General features: G+C 50.4%; 1 protein-coding gene across 4 annotated transcripts in view; it reads right to left on the reverse strand.

Moving 5' to 3' along the window:
* Window positions 1-20,116: 20,116 nt before the first annotated feature.
* LOC144095000 (uncharacterized) overlaps window positions 20,117-23,038 on the reverse strand; it is a 31,111-nt gene continuing 28,189 nt past the window's right edge. For 3 of the 4 annotated variants that reach the window (XM_077628839.1, XM_077628837.1, XM_077628838.1), the window contains one exon: window positions 20,117-20,235. In XM_077628839.1, coding sequence (XP_077484965.1) covers window positions 20,191-20,235 — 45 coding nt within the window. In that variant the 3' untranslated portion in view covers window positions 20,117-20,190. The remainder of the gene's footprint in view (window positions 20,236-23,038) is intronic. The other variant, XR_013306652.1, reaches the window with a different exon arrangement.

Raw genomic sequence — 23,038 nt, forward strand, 5'->3', positions numbered from 1 at the left:
GTCCCATACGCTTAACTGGCCGACTGTAAGGTGTGACTCGAATCGCAATTGCAGGCTGCAAAAAAAATTGCAAGGAAGACATTATTGAAAGCGGCGAAGAGAAGGCAGAGATACACGATGGCGGTGCCAGAGCTGTGCCGTTCCAAGTGGGAGGCACCTTGTACATCAAAAATTGCCAAGTGCAGACAGGGTTAGCTAGAAAGCTCCAGACGAAGTGCAGAGGACCATGTCAGGTTATCGAGAAGCTTTCTCCAGTAACCTTCAAAATCAGAGACGTGAACCAACGCCTGATCACAATGCATGCAAACCACCTGAAGTTGGCACCAGGTTTGTCTTCAACAAATAAGCGAAGTGAAATCTAAGATTTAGACGGGTTGGGCAATCAGACAGAGCGTGCAGATAGTCCGCAGAAAACGTCCTCTCCTGCATTTGTCCGGCAAGCGCCAGCGGTTACGGCAGGAACGCCACGTGATCTATTTCATACATTATTGGAAGATGAAGCGCGCAATGCTTCCGCGCAGGCAACACCTGGGGAAGCCCCTGCCACGAGCACCGCCGAGTTCCAGAAGTCACTAAATAGCACAGACCTAGCCGGTAGAACACGGTTATGCCGATAGCAGCTAAGAAAGCTGAATCAGAGTAATCGCATCTACCAGGCGAAGTTAACAAATGTTTAACTCTGCATTATATTGAAACTAATAACATCCTCATAGTCCTGAGCTACGACACTTGAATTGCCACTTAGGAGGACTTGGTTGTAGAACAGTTGGTAGAACATCGTGAAGAGCAAAACCGCAAAACAGGGTTGGATTGAGGCAGGCGACAACACAGGGCGGTACTGACAACCGAACATTTATTGAAAAAACAACAGAGCTTATATGGATCAGGCGTGCGTGTAATCTGGCAAACAATCGTAAAATGAGGATGAAACATGAGAAAACAGTACAACGCCAACCATGACAAAAACGATCGGTACGTCGAAGGGAAGGGAACCGAGCAAGGATGACACAACTAACCTGCACAAAACAAAACAAAAATAACTTAGTTAAACACTCGCACCAACGCTGATTCTTTATGAAAAATACGCAGAAGACATGCTGACACACTTATCGGGCTCCGATCTAAGGATGGCAATAGACTCGGCAATTTCCCTTTCCAAGTGTACCTTCCTTCTTCCTATGATCTCGGTGCAATTTAGCTTAGGAGTTTTTACAACTGCGACAGCAAACGCGCAGATCATGTCCTCTGGGCCTACTCAAGGAACGCGCATGCTCTTGCATGCTCTCTGGTATTTTATATCCCCCAAACTGGCAGATGTTTAAACATTCGTTTGCAAGAACATGCGCGTTCCTTGAGCAGGCCGGGAGGATCTGCCCTGCCCGTTCGGTGTCGCAGTTGCAAAGATTGCTATAATAAGCTGAATTACACAGAGATCATATGAAGAAGAAGGGGGTGGATGGAATGGCAAATTGTCGAGGCTGTCGCCATCCTGCGATCAGTGCCAGATAAGAGTGTCAGCTCGCTTCCTGTGTCTATTTTTCAGAAATAATTAAAGTTTCTGTAAGTGTTTGACTACGTTGTTTTGTTTGGTTTTCCGCAGGTTAGTTGTGTCAATCCTGCTCGGATTCCTCCCCTTCGACGTACCGATTGTTTTCGTCATGTTTGCCATTGAACTGCTTCCTCATGTTACAATTTCATTTTACGATTGTTTGCCAGATTACACGTGCAACTAATCAGTATAAGCTCTGTTGTTTTTTCAATAAATGTTCAGTTTTCAGTACCGCCCTGCGTTGTCGCCTGCATCATTCACGTCCTGTTTTGCGGTTTGGCTCCTCATGCTGGAGTTGCTAGTTATGTTTTCTTATGTTTCCATAAAGTAGTACCTTTGCAAGAGAGCATGCACTGTTCTTAAGATACTTGGCTTCTTTTCGCTATATCCTCTCCTCCCTTTTTGATCGCGCAGAAAGTCGGAGCTCCTTTGTAAATATGGTAACGTTTTTGTCCTCAGTGTGGACTAAAAGGAGAGGCTTGGTTTCTGGGTTTATCTTTGGGAGTTCAGTGCTGCTCTGTGTTACGCCCGGAAGAGGTCCGGAAGAGGATGTGGGGTCAGGTGGGGAGGGGTTGGGGGGAACTCACAGTGCGCTTACAATATATTTGTTCTCAACGTAGTCCAACGGTGTCTGGCTCTGCGTCCCGTGTGGTTCCGTGCAGTATATGGGGTCGTCACAGCGCGATTGCAAGTGTCCTGCGATTTAGGAAAGTCCCACCTGGGTAACAGTCAAAGTGACCGTGCAAGTCACCGCTCTTGTTCCCCAGAAACGTGCCATTCGCCTGGAGGCCAGTCAGATGCGCGTAAGTGGTTGGTGAATTATTGTGGCCCATTCTGAGGTCGGCCATGTTGACGGGCCTAGTTGCTCGGCCGCCTAGCGCATTACGAAGTGGTTACAATATTCTAGACGCACGCTTTGCTGCCAGGGAAGTGCCGCTCCATCATGGAGGAAGTGAGCATCAATGCTCATCAGCCGCATCACCGAGTGGATGCGACGGAGCACTCTCTAGCCGACAGAGAGCCCTTGCGGTTGCCTTGCTTTGCGTTGGTTGCAGCTATTCTAGGCGGAAAAAGTCAAGGTTCCCTCTAGCCTCCTTCAGTGTGCTGTTCAGGAGGCAAGAATGATCTTGATCCTGAGGGTATCTAGAACACCACGGAGAAGGCAAATCAGTTATGTCAGAGATAGCACGCGCGGTATGGAGCCGACGCTCGCTACCGAGACTCTATACTGCCGCGGTAAACCAGAAATCCGAGTTACCATTATGTTTGTGACGAAGGCCAAAACCTGGATTCCCGCTAAGATTCTCTGTGAAAGCCACCAGCATCGTCTAGAAATTCTTATTAACATCTTTGATGTGATCCTGAGTATTACAGAGTGCCATCTTTTTTCCGCTCGATGCTTAGTCTGTAAGGGCTGGGCAAAAACATGCTCGGCAAATAGGTAGCGTTGTGCTTTGTCTCTGCCATGCGTCTCTTGCAAGCAGTGTAGAAGCTGAAGCAGACCGTCACTGACCGCGGTTTGTTTTAACTCAAAACTCGCCTTTAATGGGGATGATGCAGTACGCGGCAACACTTCTTTCTGAAAGCACTTCGCAAAACGTTGATTGGTTCTAGCAGCCACGCTGTACGTCTCAATGTCGTGACAGTTAGTAGATGCGTGAGCGGAGTGCACTCGAAAATTGCCATTTTCTTTTGATAGTCCACTAATTCATAAAAGAAAGAGGCATTCTTTTTAAGCGCCTCTCAACCATTGACACTAGAAAATTAGCCGCTGTTCACGATCTCAATGCCAGGTGCCTATACCACGGCCAGGAGGCGAGGTTTGAGCAGAGTGCCGGTTAGGTGACACTCCATCCAGTGAAAGTTGCCTTCTCCAAAAATCTATGCGAAGGGAGCTAGCTGAGGAAGCAGGCTTATAAATCTTATGAAATACGAGCAGGCTAAAAAATTGGAAAACTCTTGGCACGTTTCCCGTAATGAAGCCAGGTCTGATGGTGCATGCACGGACAGCTCATCTTTCACTGCTAAATGCGAGTACCGTAACATGATTTTAAAGTTCCTGACATAGTTCAGCATAAAGGAGGCGAACATGAAAGGCCAATAGCAATTCACAACACCAGTGGGGAACACCAGTAAATGAGTTAAAACTCACGTTGGGCAAAAGATCGAAGCCTTACCTAACTGGAGCCGGGATTTGCGAGCCATGGTCTATCCCGATGAGTGAATCACACATAATGAGCCTAAAAAGTCGAGTTATTCTAGGACAAAGAAACGAGTATAAAGAAACGCAACATGGAATGTATCAGCGGAGCAGCACAAGGTGTTTTGGCTCTAAGAAGTGCAATGATATGGCAACAACAAAATGGGCTGCCACTAAGAGAGAAAAACGCGGTGAGACGCGAATGGGATGAAGTGGCACACATAAGGGAGCGTAGCAGAAGAAGAAACCAGGCTCCTCACGTAGGAGCAAGCCTGCTGTACAATCTTCGGAGATAACCATTGTTGCATCTGGGTTGCAAGCCCCAAGGGTAGCGTTGGCCTGGCGGCCTGGGGCAAAGCTGGAAACATCCGAAGGTCCCGGCAAAGGATGAGTCGACTGGCAACAGAACAACTTGTTTATTCTGGCATCGCAAAAGAGCAGCCGGTCAGGGCGACCACGTTACTCGAAGGAAGGAATCGGAGTCTCTCCTCGGCGTCCGGGGCAGCGGCGTTTTATACGCTCGGAGTCGAGGGCAAGAGGGAACGGCTTGGGAAGAGTCATCCGATACGGCGACGCTTGAACATGTCCAGACGTGACGGGCGCGTCCGCCAGGCCGGCGCCGGTCAGACCTCCTCGCCTCCCAGTTGGGGAGCTCCTCTCCCCGGCTGCCGCGCTTTGACAAGCGTGGGCAAAACATGCACACACACACACACACACGCACGCACGACGACACGTGGCACTGAAACCTGCCTGGACACGCTTGGCGGGAGGCGTTGCGGCCGCGATGAACGAAGCCGCGGCGTCCGTTGCATCCGCGCCGGCTATACCGCGCGTTGTAGGCGAGACGTAACAGACCGCCCCGCCGGGAGAAGGAGATCACGATGGTCAGGGGACTGCATCCGCTGTCCAGAGGGATGTCGCTCGATGATGCTCGTAATCGAAACCGATCGTCCCTCGACGTTGCTTGAGCGCAGCGCACAGAGAAGGCCTCGTTCTCGGGTTCAGGATCACATAGGACACTGCAAAGTCACTTCGGGAGAGTTGCCATTTTTGTGCTCGTTCCCAGCAAGCGTTAGAACTACACCGAAACGCAACCGCTCAGTCAGCAAGCACGAGACAACCCTCACTAAGCTCTGCCAGGCTCTTTCCTATTTTATACTACTGCCTAGTTCCTTACAGTAGTCAAGCAGCACTCAGAACGCGTCCACAAATGAGAAAATTGCACTAGAAAGCACATAATCACTTTGAAACACTAAACAAAAGCAATATGTTAAAAATCCTGCCTCAGGAAGAAAACATCACTAACAAACAACTTTGAGGCGGATTCCTACGTTAGGGGCTTCGACTTAAGCCATCGGCGTTACCGTTGAGACTCCCCTTTTTGTAACGCACCTCAAAGGAATATTGTTGCAAAGCGAGGCTCCAGCGCAGGAGGCGGCCATTTTTGGGAGATATGGTCTGCAGCCATTGGAGAGGGCAGTGATCCGTCTCAATGATAAACCTCGAGCCGGCTAGGTAGCATGACAATTTCTGAACGGCCCACACGAGACACGCACACTCTTTCTCGGTGGCGCTGTACGCCTGCTCACGACAGGTCAGCTTACGACTAGCATACAGGACGGGGTGTTCCACTTCTCCATTGTCCCTTTGGCACAGTACAACGCCCATGCCTCGCTCACTAGCATCGCACTGAACAACGAACCCTTTTGTGTAGTCTGGCGATCGTAGCACAGGCTGGCTTGTTAGGGCGCTCTTTAGGGCGCTAAAAGCTCTTTCCTTTGTCTCGCTCCAGACGACTGTTTGGGGCTCTGTTTTTCTTAGAGCATCCATCAGGGGAGCCGCGATATCGGAGTACCAGGGGATGTACCTCTGATAGTAGCCGGCGACACCTAAGAACGACCGAATATCGGTCTTCGTGCGCGGTTGCGGGAAGTCTCGCACAGCGGCCACCTTTATTTCAGAGGGGCGGCGACGACCCTGTCCAATCACGTGACCGAGGTATACAACCTCGGCCTGTGCTAATTGGCACTTGGGAGCCTTGATTGTCAAGCCCGCTTCGCGCAGGCGGGTTAGCACTGCCCGCAAGTGTGCCATATGCTCAGACCAGGATGCGGAGAATATCGCTACGTCGTCTAAATACGGTAAAGCGAATTCTTCCTGTCCTCGCAACACTTTGTCCATGAGGCTTGAAAAACAGTATGGCGCGTTCTTCAAACCAAAACTCAAAACTTTAGGACGGAATGTTCCCATTGGTGAAATGAACGCCGCATACCTACTAGCCTCTTCTGTAAGTGGAACCTGCCAATAACCCCTGACAAGATCTAGGGTGGAAATAAACTGAGCGCTACTAACTTTCTCAAGGCGCTCCTCGATGTTAGGGATCGGATAAATTTGATCCTTAGTAATGGAATTAAGCCTGCGGTAGTCGACGCAAGGACGAGGTTCCTTGCCCGGTACCTCAACTAAAATCAAAGGGGAGGTATAATCACTCTCACCCGCCTCAATAACACCGAGCTGTAGCATTTTCTTTACCTCAGCCTCCATAATATCGCGCTGGCGGGGTGACACCCGGTACGCCTTGGATCGTACTGGCTCTGGGGAGGTAAGTTCTATATCATGAGTAAGGACAGAAGTCCTACCAGGCCTCTCAGAGAACTGACCTAGAAACTCTTGTAAGAGTTGGTGTAGTTCGGTTTTCTGCTCAGGCGACAGCGGTGCTTTACTGAGTAAGTCACTAATGACCTGATCAGTGTCTTCCCTGTTCGTCACTGAGCCTAGTCCCGGAAGCTCGACCGGAAGCTCTTCTAACTTTCCCTTGTCGGGCATTTCCTCTCCAGTACCTGGTGCCTTCAACGCTACAGGCTCAATTTTATCCAGTTCTGACGTGCTCGGAATATCAGCTTGCTGCGCCTCCGACCCTTTCTCATTGTTCGACAACGTCGGCCCCGCAACTACCGCCTTTGCAGCGAGCTCCCGAACTCTCGATCTGGTTAAGGCCTGAACGCTAGCCTCACCAAACAAAAGCCCCTTCTCGCGCAGGAGGTGATCGGACCTGTTCGAAAATAGGTACGGGTACTGGGGGGGCAGCCTAGATGACACTACGGCCTCCGTCTCAAGTGCTCCGAAAGGTCCTTCAATAAGCACTTTTGCTACGGGCAGACACACGCTATGAGCTTCCACGGCTTGCTTGATCCATGCGCACTCGCCCGTGAACATATCGGGTTCTACGTAAGAGGGGTGAACTACATCCATTGTAGCTGCGGAATCACGAAGCACTCGGCACTCTTTCCCGTTCACGAGGAAGTCTCGCATGTAAGGCTCGAGAAGCTTCATGTTCTCGTCAGTGCTACATAATGACAAACACACGACTTCTCTTTTTGTTTCTGGACACTGCGCCGAAAAGTGACCCGGCTTCTGGCACGTATAACACACGCGCGCTTGCCTCGCCTCGAACCGCTTTCTGCGTTCGGCTGCGGCTGCCGCCGTCTCCTTACGTTCGGTCGGACTGCTTTCACTCGCATCCGCACTACGCGTGTCCCCCCTTGCTCTCATGGGTGTGAACTTCGGCCTCTCAGACTTGGAGCCAAATTCACCCTTTTGACCGTCCTTAGCTCCGCGAGCCCGACGCGTCACAAACTCCTCGGCTAGCTCGGCGGCTTTAGCCACTGTACTAATGTCTGGCCTATCCAAGACCCAGTACCGCACGTTCTCAGGTAACCGACTATAAAACTGTTCCAGCCCGAAACACTGCAGAATTTTCTCGTGGTCACCAAACGCTTTCTCTTCTTTGAGCCACTCCTGCATGTTTGACATAAGCCTGTAGGCAAACTCTGTATATGACTCATTTCTGCCTTTTTCATTTTCCCGAAACTTCCGACGGAACGCCTCCGCTGACAGCCTGTACTTTTTTAGCAGACTCGATTTCACTTGGTCGAAATCCTCTGCCTCCTCTCTCTTCAAGCGAGCGACTACGTCGGCCGCCTCGCCGGGTAACAAAGTGAGCAAGCGCTGTGGCCACGTTTCCCGAGAGAACCCCTGCTTCTCGCACGTTCGCTCAAAGTTAACCAGGAACAAACCAATGTCCTCTCCAAGCTTAAACGGCCGCATCAGGTCAGTCATTTTGAACGATACCCGTTCTCCTGCACCGTGTGCCTGACTTCCATTACGAGCGCGTTCCATCTCTACCTCGAGACGCTTCATTTCCAAAGCGTGTTGACGGTCGCGCTCTTCTTTCTCTTTATCTTTTTGCTCTTTACGTTCGCGCTCCTCTTTCTCTTTTTGTTCTTTACGTTCGCGCTCGTTTTTCTCTTTTTCTTTTTGTTCCCTCTCCTCAATCGTCTCAAGGCATTCCGACAGCTCGTCATCCTCAGCCTCCAACTCAAGAATAGCCCTTAGCAGTTCTGGTTTTCTGAGTTTGTCTGAGACATCCAGACCGAACTCTCTTGCAAGCTCCAGCAATTTCGGTTTGCGCAACGACTTCAAATCCATGGCTGCTCCGAATGCTGCTTTCTCTACTGCCTACTATTGTCTTGCCGCAAACTAACCCGGCAGCAACGACAACACAATTACCAGCTCTGTTTCTGACACTAACAAAAGCCTGGCAAAACTCAGAAGAAGAAAGTCCCGCACTCACCAAACCTCGCAGCCAAGAATTCAGCGCAGTCGTTCCGCTGCAGGCAACCAGTCATCACACAGGGCTCGTTGCACTGCTCCCGGATGGTCGTTGTGCTGCTCAGCATACAGTTGAACGCATATCTTCGCTGCTGGCCTCCGTTGTCGGGATCCCACCGCTGCCACCAGTTGTTGCATCTGGGTTGCAAGTCCCAAGGGTAGCGTTGGCCTGGCGGCCTGGGGCAAAGCTGGAAACATCCGAAGGTCCCGGCAAAGGATGAGTCGACTGGCAACAGAACAACTTGTTTATTCTGGCATCGCAAAAGAGCAGCCGGTCAGGGCGACCACGTTACTCGAAGGAAGGAATCGGAGTCTCTCCTCGGCGTCCGGGGCAGCGGCGTTTTATACGCTCGGAGTCGAGGGCAAGAGGGAACGGCTTGGGAAGAGTCATCCGATACGGCGACGCTTGAACATGTCCAGACGTGACGGGCGCGTCCGCCAGGCCGGCGCCGGTCAGACCTCCTCGCCTCCCAGTTGGGGAGCTCCTCTCCCCGGCTGCCGCGCTTTGACAAGCGTGGGCAAAACATGCACACACACACACACACGCACGCACGACGACACGTGGCACTGAAACCTGCCTGGACACGCTTGGCGGGAGGCGTTGCGGCCGCGATGAACGAAGCCGCGGCGTCCGTTGCATCCGCGCCGGCTATACCGCGCGTTGTAGGCGAGACGTAACACCATTTTCGTCTGCTGTCTTCATCCTGGTAAGCCCCCCCCCCCCCCTATCAGCATACAGGGTAATCCACCTTCGGATTGAACCTAGTCACGTGCCGCCAGCGCTCCTCGGAGGGCCTCCCATTGCACAGGGGTGGGGACCGCTGCAGGCGGTTTCTCAAGATTTGTCGTCTCCTAAAGCGCGCAGTGACAGCGTTGAAGTCATATAGCGATATTGTTGAGGCCATCATCAGAAACAACCCGGCAACGTTTCACGCAAGAACATAATCCTGTGAGGCTAGCAAGCAGCATTGTTTGAAGAATTAGCAAGCAATAAAGGGCACGTCATAGAGCTTAGTGAAATTAAGACAGGTAAGGCGTAAGTAGTACAAAATTTCGGGCACATACCGCGCTATCGTGGATTAGTGGATAAAAAATAGGTGTGGGATTTCACGTCATTAAGGATGTAGCTGGAAACGTAGAGGTGTTCCATAACTCATGACACAGCTCATGACTCATGTCATGACTCATGAAAGAAATTAACTCATGACAGAAGCGGTATGACAGGAACTCATAACCAACGCCGTCGTAGAGACATCTTCAACAAGCATTTGAACTTTGTTCTTTAACATGCAGACAGGTGGAGGAATGTCGGGTTGCAGCGCACATTGTCCAGCGACCACACCTCTATAGGGCACGCTAGTTAGTTTTACAGCAAGGGTGGTGGGGAACGACACTGTGGTATTGGGGAATGGTGCACAGGAACCGATGCGGTTGATGTCATAGTGCCAGAGTGAGATCGGAGCGCGGGAGACCGAATGGCGCCAGATGGTGGTATCGCGATGACGGGCGGAGACTGCAGCTTCGGGAAATGTTACTTGCGACGCGCACCGGTAGCACACAGGGAGGGGCCGGTCCAAAGAAGGCGCTTCAATGGACTTTATCATGGTAGGGCGCGATGAATAACCAGATGGTGGATCTAGGAACCGTAGCCCTCAGATGGTCGTCATGATGTATGGTCGGAGTAAAAGCAATGAGCGCTGCGCTGATGGCGTGAAAGCTGTATGAAGGGTGGGTAGTCTTGGATAGGGAATGCCGTGGCCGTCGCGGCAGGTGTATTCGGTGGCATTGGTTGATGAAGTTGTGGAAATCGGGGGCCATGCAGGCACAGGGGCCAGTACAAGATAGCTGTGATGAGCGAAGTCGGAGGGCCGGAAAAGCTATTGTTGAGAGAAAACTGACGCCACCCAATATTTAAACAAGACGTCTTTAAAAGAAAAGGAGGAGATCTAATGTTTGGTGTTGGGAATCCGACTCATAAATTCAATACCTAAATTTTAGTACTAACCACCAGACTAGCCGCAAGGCATCCGTCGTCTCCTCTCTCCTGATGTGAGCAAAGTCAATCTGCTCCCCCAAAGCGGAGAAGCCACTGGTTTTGCGATCTACAGAAGAATGGATACGCACGTAGTTTTACTCAGCGCATTGGTCGCCGTCAGGCTCGGATCAGAGAGAGACCAGACAGTACCAAAGCAACGAAAGGCGCGCCAGTTGTGCTTCCATACGTGAGGGGGAACCAGCGAGACACCTGTGCGCATTCTGAGAAAAAGTGAAATCTGCGTGCCTCAAAAACCTGTTTAGAAAATCAGGCGCTTCTTGCCACGATATAAAGACCGCGTCCTCAGAAAAAACAACCGAACGTCGTTTACAATATCTTACGCTCCAAGTGCTCGACGTCGTACATCGGAGAAAAAAAGAACGTCCACCAAAGAATCAGGCAACGAAAGAATGAGATCCAACTAATGCATTCAAAAGCCAATCCCCTCGCCGAACAATGCGAACGCTCCGACCATGCAATAGCCTTCGAGGAGGTGAGCTCCTTGACCATGGAGCCAAACCTGTTCAAGAAGCGGCATGTCAAGTCATAGCACATCCGGCTGACAAAAGGGGTGATGAATAGACTCCAGGAACGCTCCCCTCCGCGTGGGTTAGCATACTGCGCCTTGTGGTAGCAAAGGAAGAACGAAACCAGCCCTCCGCTGCTACTGGCACATATTTACATATTTTAGTCACCCCTGAACAAGGGACTGGGTTGGTCCCTGAAATGTTGGGCAAACATAAAATATGGCTGGCGACATTTTTCTCTCTACTATTGTTTCAAGAACCCAACCAGGCGGACTTCCAAAGAAGATGTTTTCGTACAAGCCAGGCAAGCTGCTCACGTCGTACCAGCTCGTCCTGAACTGTTTCACGCATTGTATTAAAAGTCTGCGATGGAAACACTTCGATAATAGGCAACGTCGCAATATTGGCTAGGCGTCCAGACTTCGGCGGGATACGGCGAGTTTTGAGTACGTCGATTGTCCGGCAGTGCGGGAAGACATCTGACACCAAATTTTGATGTCCTCGGCGATAAGAAACTGCTAGATATCTTCTGCAATACGCTTGAGGAGATGTCCTATCTTGTTCTGTTGAGACAACCTAGCGTCTAATGTCTCGCACCGTTTCAGAATAGTTCATACTTAAAACAGCTCATCTTTTGCGCTGTTTTAAGCATGAACCTTCACCAGCAAGCCTAGATCGCCACACATGTGTAGTTCATTTCTTACACATCAGACGCTTTTTGTCCCTTGCGCTTTATGCTGTTCGTAATCCTGCATTCTGCACAACACTGCTTGAAAAACAGCGCTTGTTTGGTCTTCTCCTTTCGTCCAGTCTTTCGCGCTGTTTTATATATGAACCTTAACCAACAAGTCTAGTTCACTTCATCTGCTGAGAACAGCCTCGATGTACCTAGTGCAAGTCTCGCCCACAGCTTGAGCCCTCTTGGCAAGGGACTCTTCAGCCTGTTTCTTCTTCGTAGTAGTGCGTCAAAGCTTAGTTTGAGATCATCGGCAAACCTGTCCCTTGTGGACAATGAGTATTCGCGGTTCTCATACCACAGCAGGGCGGTTTGAGTCAAAAAAACCATATATTCGCAATTTTTGCGACCGAATACCAGTGGTTATAGCGGCTCACGCGTTCGTAGTGGGTGGGTCACTCGTCAATGTCTTCACCGGCCTGCCCAGCAAAGGGACAGCGCTCCAGGAACGGATGCGCCGCTGGGATGGTTTGGGGTGGATGGCACATTACCAGTTTGGGAAGGATGGCCCCCAGTTGATGTTCGTGCAGTATCCGCTGTCTGCTACATCGTGAATGGCACGGATTTGAGACCAGCAATACGACGGCTCCGGCGAAGCTCCAGTTGTTCAGGCTGCGTCTTGTGGGAGACGACGAACCCAGCGCCTCCACCAAATTGTTAGGGTCATCAGTTTATTGCCCGAGCATCGACGCGATGCAGTTGAACAGAGCTCATCTGGGCGCAGCTACTGAAGGTGAGATGGCAGTCCCCGAACGTCGTATTTCTTCTCTGCAGCTACCCCCTTAGTTTCATCTACGCACAGTATTCCCGAGAGGATAACAGCTATCATAATTAGGCTAAATAGGTGGTACAAGCGGAGGGTGGTGCCAGCCTACGCTCCTACATCTAGCCTTGATGACCACATCCCTTAAAGCTTCTATCAAGACGTGAAATTTGCAATGAACAAAGTAAAATCGCAAAACACTGTACCGATGGCCGACTTCAACATGAAAGTAGGCAAGAAGCAGGCTGGCAACCAGATGGCAGGCGGCTATGAGATAAGCTCTAGGAATATCAGGGGAGAGTTATTTGCAGAGTTCGCAGAGAGAAATAATTTGCGGAATATTGCAGCGGGAAATAATATATTTACCGCTATGCACACCCGCGAAGTAGCTACAAGAGGCACTCAGAACACAGTCAGAACTTCGTTGCCGTCTTCGACCACCCGTTCATTCACTCAGTCTCGTCGTCGTCGTCCCGCTTCAGGACCCCCGGCTGATGAGACGCCGTCTCGGCGTTAGAGTGGCGACGTATGAACGTCGTGATATTTTAGGCGGCAGACATGGACGACGTCGGTGGAGGGGCCAGAGGATGATGGCGAGCACGCAAGGGGTGCAATTTAATAGTTCCTGTCGGTGACACGGCGCACCACAAGGTAAGGGCCCCGGTAGTGAGAAAGAAGCTTCTTGGAGAGACCGACGCTGCTTGACGGCGTCCAGAGGAGGACGAGTGATCCGGATTCATATTCGACCGCCCGGTGATGGCGGTCGTAGGCGGACTTCTGGGAAGCTTTTGTGGCACGGAGCCGACTACGGGCTATTTGGCGCGCGGTCGAGACCTAGACGATGGCGTCCTGAGCGTAAGAAGAGGTGGCGACTGAAGAAGACGGCATGAGTGTGTCCCAAGGCAAGATGGGGTGCCGACCAAACGAAAGGTAGAAAAGGGAATAGCCGGTTGTGTCATGCCGTAAAGAGTTATATGCAAAAGTCACATAAGGCAAAACAGCGTCTCAATTTCGGTGGTCTGGCGAGACGTACATTGCTAACATGCCGGTGAACGTGCGGTTGAACCATTCCGTAAGCTGGTTGGTTGTGGATGGTGAGCTGTCGCGAGGTGGTGCTGCGTGGCACACGAACGAAGAATGTCATTATTCACTCGGGACAGAAAATAACGACCACGGTCGGTGAGCAGTTGACGAGGGGTGCCATTGTGAAGAATGATGTTTTGGTGAAGAAAATTGGCGACATCTGTAGTGCAGCTGGTAAGCAAAGCACGCGTGATGGCGCATCGAGTCGTATAATCAGTTGCGACAGCGATCCACTTGCTGCCAGAGAGGGACATGGGAAAAGGGGCAAGAAGGTCGAGGCCAACACTGAAAAGGTTCCGTAGGTACGTCGTTGGGTTGTAGGAGACCGGCAGGCAGAGCGGAGGGCCTTTTCCGACGTTGAGACAGGTCGCAAGCGCCAACGTAACGCTTGACGGAACGATACAGGTCAGGCCAAAAGAAGCGGTGCCTCACTCGAGCGCACGTGCGGGACACGCCAAGGTGGCCGGCTGTAGGCAGATCGTGCAATTCTTCAAGGACAGAAGAGCGTAGATGTTGGGGTATGACGAGCAGCAATGGAGGACCATTGTTGCGTAGATTGCAGCGATCTAAAATGCCATTCTGGAGCACATAAAGTTGCAGAGACGGAGATCGATTTGCAGAGCGGAGGCCATCAAAGATAGGGCGTAAAGATGAGTCGTGGTGCTGTTCGTTGGCAATATCGGTGAGAGCAGTGATAGCTAAGAGGCAGGGCAGGGTCTCAGCGTCTTCTAGCTCAGGTGGTGTCACAGGGTACAGGGATAAACAGTCAACGTCCTGGTGGCGACGACCGGACTTGTACACTACACAGTATGAATATTCTTCGAGGCCCAAAGCCAAGCGACCAAGGCGACCGGTGGGATCTTTTAGTGAAGACAGCCAACAGAGAGCGTGGTGATCGGTGACAACAGCGAATGAGCGGCCGAACAGGTACGAGCGGAATTTAGCTACAGCCAAGACAAGGGCGAGACACTCGCGCTCAGTAATGGAGTAATTTTGCTCGGCGGCGGAAAGTAGGTGGCTGGCATAAGCGAAGACGCGATCTTGTGCCTGTTGACGTTGGGCTATCACGGCACCGATCCCATATCCGGAGGCGTCGGTGCGAACCTCTGTGGGACACGACGGGTCAAAATGGGCTAAGATGGGCGGAGAGGTTAGCAATTGAACGAGGGAGGAAAATGAGTGCTCTTGAGCAGGGCCCGAGTTAAAGGGGATGTCGTTCTTCAGAAGGTCGGTGAGGGGGCAAGCGATGTAGGCGAAATCTTTGATAAAACGGCGAAAATAGGAGCACCAGCCGACAACGCTGCGCAGATCTTTCGACGACCTAGGAAGAGGAAAGTCCTTGACGGCTTGAATTTTGACTGGATCTGGGCGGACACCACAAGCATCAACCAGGTGTCCGAGAATAGTGAGTTGGCAGTGACCGAATTTGCATTTCCATTAGTTCAGCTGGAGTCCGGCGTTACGGAACACTGTCAGAATACTAGAGAGGCGTTCGAGGTGCGTGGCAAAAGTAGGCGAGAAAACCACATCATCAAGGTAGCAGAGGCAGGTCGACCACTTAAAGCCGCAAAAAAGGGAGTCCATCATTCGTTCAAAGGTAGCCGGCGCGTTAGAGAATCCGAATGGCATGAATTTAAATTGGTATAAGCCATCAGGCGTCACGAAGGCGGTCTTTTCGCGGTCCTTTTCATCAATGGCAATTTGCCAGTACCCCGATCGAAGATCAATTGAAGAGAATTATTTGGCGCCGTGGAGGCAATCTAATGCATCATCGATCCTCGGGAGTGGATATAGGTCCTTTTTTGTGATGGGGTTTAGGTGCCGGTAATCAACGCAGAAGCGCCAGCTGCCGTCCTTCTTTTTTACCAACACAACTGGTGAAGCCCAAGGGCTTCACGAGGGCTCGATGATGTCTTTTGTGAGCATCTTGTCCACCTCTTGATTGATGACGGTGCGTTCAGCGCTGGACACGCAGTACGGATGTCCGTGGATAGGAGCGGCATCACCAGTGTTTATGCGATGCGTCACTACTGAGGTTCGAGCCTAACCACGGGCATCAAATTCGAAGATGTCGCGAAAAGATGATAAAAGGCAACTAAGATTGTGAGCTTGCATCGGCGGTAGTTCAGAAGAGATCATGTCGCGTAGTCGTTTGTTGGTTTCTCGGTTGATGTATCCGCAGGCAACAGGCCTTGGTGAGTAGAAGATGAGCAGGTGCCCACGGCTGAAATGACACATTTGGCAGCCGGGCAGAGCGTGGGGAGTGAGATGCCCTGCGGGAGCGGTTGGATAGACGAGCCAAAGTTCAGAACCGGAAGGTACGCCCGGTTGGCCGACATTGTACAGACAGTGTGCTCAAGCGCAATACTTCGCGAGAGGGCGGCGTCAAGGTCCGGAGCGACTACGTAGGGACCATCAGGGACAGGAGGAACAGATGAGAAAGAAATGTAAGTGGCGGCTTTAGGCGTTAGACGGACAAAGTCAACAGCACAAAGGCGAGATTCAACTGGGGACAGTGACTCAGCAGAAAGGAGTAGGTCAGGCTGGACAACACTGGTGGCGCAGTTGATTAGGGCTGACTGCTAAGACAGGAAGTCGAGGCCAAGAATGACGTCATGTGGGCACTGGTCCAGAACAGAAAATAGAACGGATGTATGGCGGCCGGAAATGGTCACACGGGTTGTGCATAGTCCAACCACAGGACGCGTTGCGCCGTCGGCAACGCGGAGAACGGTTCTGGGAGCAGGGGTAAGTACTTTTCTGAGGCGGCGGCGGAGGGTTGAATTCATGACGGACACGTGCGCGCCCGTATCGATCAGGGCTCTCACAGGGACTCCATCGACATGAATAGCGAGCAAATTTTGGTGTGCGCGGAGAGCTAAGCGACGATTTTGGGACTGAGGCTGTATTGCAGCATAACCTCCAGACACTGCAGTGTCTAGTTTCCCGCTTGCGAGCGTACGTAGGGGCCAGGAGAGGAGCGACGGAGTAGGGGCGAAAGAGACTGCCGACGCAGGGGGGACGGAAAGCGGCTGGGGCGGGAAAACTGGCCGTTGACTGTAGCAGTCTGCCGGGCTGGAGTGGGCGTGAAGTGGCTAGGCTGTTCGTCGTTGCGGTGACATCTGAGAGGATTGTATGCGCTACGACGGGACCAATAATTGCGACAGTGACGGGAGATGTGGCCAATACGGTGGCAGAGGAAACAAATGAGCCTGTCGTCGGGTTTCAGCCAGTCGTTAGGGTTACGTCGACGTGGAGCGAAATAGGAAGGTTGGTCAGGAGCAATCGCAGTGATGTCGGGTGGGGATGAAGGACGTACGGGGCTTACGGGTTGGAGACCAAGATTTGCAAGCTCTTGACGGACGACGGCTGGTACCATAGAGATGGTGGGCAAGTAGTTGTCGCCATCACGTAGGTGCAGGGAGGCAGGGGACATGGCTTCGAGTTCGCGTCGAATGATGCGGGTCACATTTTCTGGAGGCGCCGGAGTTTGCCGGGGCAGCAGGTCTTCACATGAGGATGTGGCAGCCGTGTTGGGGAGGCGTGTGTACGGCTGGCTAATACGCCTGCTTTTTTCTTGGAAGCGAAATTGATTGCCCCACGGCATCAATGATGGGTGAAGGTGTGACGAAGGATCTAAATGAATAGAAAAAGGTTAGCTGATTTCATGAAGTGCAGTAGAGAACGATGGTATGGTCCCTGCGTCCAGGCAATGTATAAAGGAGGGTTGCTTGGCGAAAGACCTGCTACCATTAGGTGCCGGGTGCTTCTAGGCTTGAGAGCTGGGCAGTCCCACAGTAAGTGATGAATGTCGGCCTCAATTTCCTCGTGTTTACATACCGGACACCCTGGCCGAGGAAACAGTTCTCGGTACTGAGGCCACTTCCGAGTGATTGCTGGTGTGAGGGCAACCCCGACCCGGATCCTCCTAAGCGCAACCTCCTCTGCACGGGTAACACCGCGGGGAGGGTTACCGCATACGGAGGGATGCGAGCACGTGTGCGGCGCCGGAGCAGTTCCTTTCATGATGAAAGGAGGGTAAAATTGTCCAAATGAAGGAGCCGAGGTGGTGATGTGTTTGGAATTGCAAGGCGGGTCGCTAAATCTGCCTGCCTTTGATAGGTCAGCAGATCGCGTGGGATCCACTCAATACGTACTAGCTGCGGGATGCGTGCCGCGAGCCGGTGGATGTCCTAACATCGTTGGATAGCGGCTAACACGTCGTAGCAACCGGACAACTTGAAAGGCGTCAGTGCTGATGACAACGTGGGCCGAAGGGAGCATAGTTAATTCGGCCACAGAGCAGAGTGCTTCTTGAACTGCAACGAGCTCAGCACAAAAGGACGAAGGGGTTTCCGTAAGCTGAAACCAAGAGGTTTGATTCAGGGCAGGTCTGCACGGGCAGTAGTTAGCTGTTTTTGTTTTGCAATCTTGCATGCTTGCGTCTACGCAGACAACAATGGATCCTTCACGCAGGCAAGCATCTTGTTCCTCAAATTTCTGGCAGAGCAGTGATGCCGAATGAGCATATGTTGGCTGGCGATTGTCTTTTGGCTTGTTGTCGCTGAGCTGTACAAACTTCCATGGGGGAAGAACTGGCGAGAGGCTATGAGAACCATTATGTGCCTTCCATGCATCACACTGGTCATAGCTTTACAAGAGAATGCGCAGCTCAATACCATTGATGAGCTGGTGCAGCAGTTCCGTGAAGCGCGCAGCTTTAAGACCACTCTATCGCACTCCACGCATGCACTTAGGACTTATGCAACGACACACTCCATTCTTCAGCCGCCAACGCCTGCTAATAGCTTCCTCGAAGCGGCGACATTCCTTAATAATGTCGTCGACTGTAGTGCAATTCTTGTAGACGAGCAGTTTGAAGGCATCTTCGGCGATCCCCTTCAACACGTGAGCCACTTTGTCAGATTCGGGCATGTTATTATCAACTTAGTTGCAGAGGGCCAACACGTCCTGAATGCACGAAACATAGGATTCCATAGAAGCTTGAGCTCAGGATGCAAGGTCCCTCTTAGCGGCGAGTGTTCGGCCGAGCGTTCGTCCAAACAGGTCGCGAAGGTTCTGCTTGCAGATGTCCCAGCTGGTCAAGTCATCTTCGTGAGTCTCGTACCAGACTAAGGCGGTGTCTTTTAGGTAGAAAATGACATTAGCGAGCATAAGGGTTGGATTCCTGCGGTTGTATATACTCACGCGTTCATGCATCTGGATCAGGTCGTCCACGTCAACGTTGTCGGTGTCAGAAAATGTCCCAGGGTTACGAGGAGCAGAAACAACGAGTGATGGCATGGCCAATAGTGATGTTTGCTGGCAGGCGTCTTGGGTCATGATGAGTGCAGGCAGCTGTCGGCCGCTGCGGAGCTCCGTCGTTGGTAGACGTAGGGGAAAGGCGCACCTCCACCGAATATGTTGCGGGAAAGAATATATTTACAGCAATGTACACCAGCGAAGTAACAGCTACTAGCGGCACACAATTCACAGAACTTCGTTGTCGTCTTCGTCTTCGTCCACCCGTTCAGTCGCTCACTCTCGTCGCCGTCTTCCCGCTTCAATATGAATAACTTCTTCCGCAGACAAGAGAACAGGAAGTGGGCCTGGAAGAGCCCTAATATCGAGGCTACAAATTAGACTTCATAATATCCGCTCACCATGCTATGGCAAAGGATAAGGAGGTCGTTGGAAAGGAGCGTTGTAGCGACCACAGAATGGTGAATGTCTCAAATGAGCCAATCTTTGAAGACGGAACAGAAGAAACTAGTGAAGTGGAAATCCATTAACGAGTTAGCGGCAGAAGCGAGAGTAGACGAATTCAAGATTTCGCTGCAGAACAGACATTCGGCTTTAACTGAGGAAGGTGATATCCATGTTCATACAAGCAACGAAATTCTCACTATTATCTACAAGGAGCGCGCCGTACAAGTAGGCGATAGGTTGGATCGACCGGATGTTAGCAGGCTATCTCAGGAGACAAAAACATCTGATTAAGAAGCACTAAAGCATGACGGCGTCCTACCCTAGACAGAATATAACAAGCAGAGCTATCGAAGTTAATAAATAAGACACAAGGGTAGCCGATAAGGAAGTTTCATATGAAGAGAATAGAGCATGCTGCTAAGGACGCATGCTCTATTCTCCTCAAAGCCTAACAGCAGTGAAGAGGAAACTTGGCATATGTACCTCGTCAACAGACAGTACAGGATTCTAAGACAGAAAATTTCTGTAGCCTGTAGTCTTGTCTTTTATAGTCTGTCTTCTGTAGTGTGTCCTGTCTTGTGTAGTCTGTCTTGATTTCTGTGGAATCTCTTGTCTTCTGTAGTTTGCCTTGTCTTCTGTAGTGTGTCATGTGTAGTGCTCGTACACTGTGTCGCAGTCGTTACTGTGTCAACTGTCAATTAACAGATGATTTGTGTATTCCTGACTAGGAAATGCACAAAAAATGCACAGCTTGTTAATGGTTGCCTGTCAAATAATACAAGCATTGTGCATTCCAGATTATTTCATGCAAAAAACCACTATAATTGCAATGAAAATTATCCATTTCTTGTTACTGTTTTGTGCTTTTTTCGATCTTGCTGAGGCACGCTCTCCAGCGTTTTCCTGGCTGCAGGGTGCTAGGTACATCGCCCATGAGCCAAGAAAAGTGGTCTTTGTTTCTGCTGAGAAAAGAAAAAATAGAGATCACCGCACAAAAAGAATGTGGAAGCGTTGACGCCTCCTCTACACTGGTCACCTTTGAAATTTGGCGCCATGGTTGTTTTCGTGTTCACTTGATTGGTTATCGATTAGCTCTTATTTTACCCTCATTTCATCCCAGCAACCATTTCGAGTTTTCAAATTTTCCGCCATGCATCGTTCCACTCACTAAATAACCGTCCAGTCTAAGTACCCGTTCATTGCCTTTTTCTTCTCCTTAATTACCTAATTTCCTCTAATTTATCATTCGTTTTTCAATCCTCTGGTTACGTATCACTCACTTATCACTGGTCACGAGATTGCCCATTTCGAGTTTTCAAACTTGGTGCAAGTTTTGGCTTTGTCCAGACTTCCAGTTTGTCAAATTTGGCTCTATGCTGTAGCTCCGCCTACTTACAGCGTTTTCAAACTTCGCAGAACTTTTTCTCCGGCCCGGCCTCTTTTTGGACATTTTTGACTGTAATTGTTTATCAGATTATGAAATTTTTTTCTCGCAGCATCCTCACATCATCTTCTTCCAATCACAACCACTCGTATGACGCTATCTCTTCTGAGCTGCCCACAACTGCTGCGGACATGATCCCTGGCAACATAGCCTAGTAAAATTTTCACTTCATTTAAAATGTTGTAATACTGAACAAGGCTTTTGACTGGGCGAGTTGGTACTGACTCACATTAAAACCAGCCAGAAGACACAACACACGACAAGACGAGCTCAAAAGGAGGCTTAAAAAAAGTTTCAGTGATGGAAAGCCGGAAAAGAAGACCCGCGAAGAGGTACGTGCGTACAATACCCCAAAGCAGTGAAATGAAGAAATGCAATCAAAAGTCACTGGCATACTAATGAATCATCTAAAAAAGCAAATTCCTTAGGGTGAAGGTTTATCGACGGCTTAACCGCACGTGTCCTAAGCCTTAGCGTTGTAGGAAGCCTCAATTATCTATCGACAGATTCCTCCCTTCCGTAAACCACTGATGTGCCGTGGAAATTAGGCATGCTAAGAGACAGGTCATCATCAGGTTTGCATTCACAAGACTGAGCGTGCAGTGCCAGATTAGAGTTTGCCTTCCCTCCAAAAGAGTGAAAGTGCTCAGTCAGGTGCAAATTCAGATATCTGCCGGTCGGCCCATGCTAGTTGCAGCCCTAAGGCAGTGTAACGCAATAAATTCCAGTGCTTTTGCAAGTGGTGAACCTTTTTTACGAGACAACTTCTATGCTGTATGATTACCCATAGTTTTATTAAGCCTTGCTTTAATGGCGGCTCAAAGGCCTCCTTTCTTGCACTTCGCTGTTAACACAACAGCCACATTATGCTTTGCCGCGACTTTCTCGAGACTGTGTGAAGTACTGTAGAGGTAAAGTATATCAGCATCATCCCAGTATGTGTTCCTTACCCTCGAGCGAATGAAAGCACGCTCTGACTGGTTGGTGAGATGGGCAAGTGGAAACCCAGCTGCCATTAGCTTGGAAGCCTGCTACAATGCGTCCTCAGCACAGTGATGGCATGACTTATGTAAACCTGATTTCATGGACGCGATTGCACAACCATCAAGTGTTTCCATCTTTAGTGACCATAGCCAGCGACAAGTACCCCTCTTCATCATCCTTCCCCAGCCCACGAGGTGTCCGACTCGTAGTTAAAAAGAGCCTTCCCCGATCTTGGGCCGTAGCCCCGACAAACATGGTCGTCCACAAAGCTCAGGTCTGAATCAAGAACTGCTAGCGGTTCTGCTCAGTGGAAACCTAGCTGCCATTAGCTTGGAAGTCTGCTACAATGCGTCCTCAGCATAATGATGACATGACTTATGTAAAGCTGATGACATGCACGCGATTGCACACCCATCAAGTGTTTCCATCTTTAGTGACCATAGCCAGCGACAAGTACTTCTCTTCATCATCCTTGCCCAGCCCACGAGTTGTCCGACTCGTAGCTAAAAAGAGCCTTCCCCGATCTTGGGCCGTAGCCCCGACAAACATGGTCGTCCACAAAGCTCAGGTATGAATCAAGAACTGCTAGCGGTTCTGCTTAGACAATTCTGATGTAAAAGACAATCCTTGGCCGCACGCCTTAAAGATTTCTAAAACATCTTGTGTCAACATATCTGACCCTCTATGTCCAGAAAAATTAGGTAGTCCTGAACATAACGAAATGCTACTATGCCAATGTCTTCCAAAGAGGGATCTAATGCCTTATATACTTTAGACAAAAAGTGTTGCTGAGCAAAGGTGCGACCTGGATGTAAATACCGCGATGCCAACTGACAAATGCGGATTTGCACTAAAGGACAACAGCCCCATGAAGCTGGCAACCGAAATCACGCAATCGTCTGTACAAGCATGTTCACTGTTCACCCTGATGCAGTCTTGCACGCGCCTCAGAAGTCAATCATGTGACAGTGAATAGTACAGGCTCTTCATGTCGATGCTCCATGCAGAGCGCCTGTCTAGGCTGCTGTCCATAAGAAACTATAACGAGTTGGCAGGGCGGCAATTACATCAGAAATCAGGCATATGCAGAGGGTTCAGGTCGCACCGTTCCTCTGCGACATTTTTCTGTCCAGAGTTAATACCTCAACAAAACCCTGTTCGGAAGACCTCGGCGTACTAGCATTTTGTTATGTTGATAGCTACCTACTTTTTTGCAAAAGGAGGGCTAAGATAAGTTGGCGCAAGACGTTTTAGAAATCTTTCAGACATGTCGTCAAAGCCTATCTTTTACATCTTAATTTCACTAAACAGAACCGTTTGCAGTTTCTTAATTTAGA

The sequence above is a fragment of the Amblyomma americanum genome, chromosome 6 (assembly GCF_052857255.1).
Source record: "Amblyomma americanum isolate KBUSLIRL-KWMA chromosome 6, ASM5285725v1, whole genome shotgun sequence".
NCBI classification, from domain to species: Eukaryota; Metazoa; Arthropoda; class Arachnida; order Ixodida; family Ixodidae; genus Amblyomma; species Amblyomma americanum.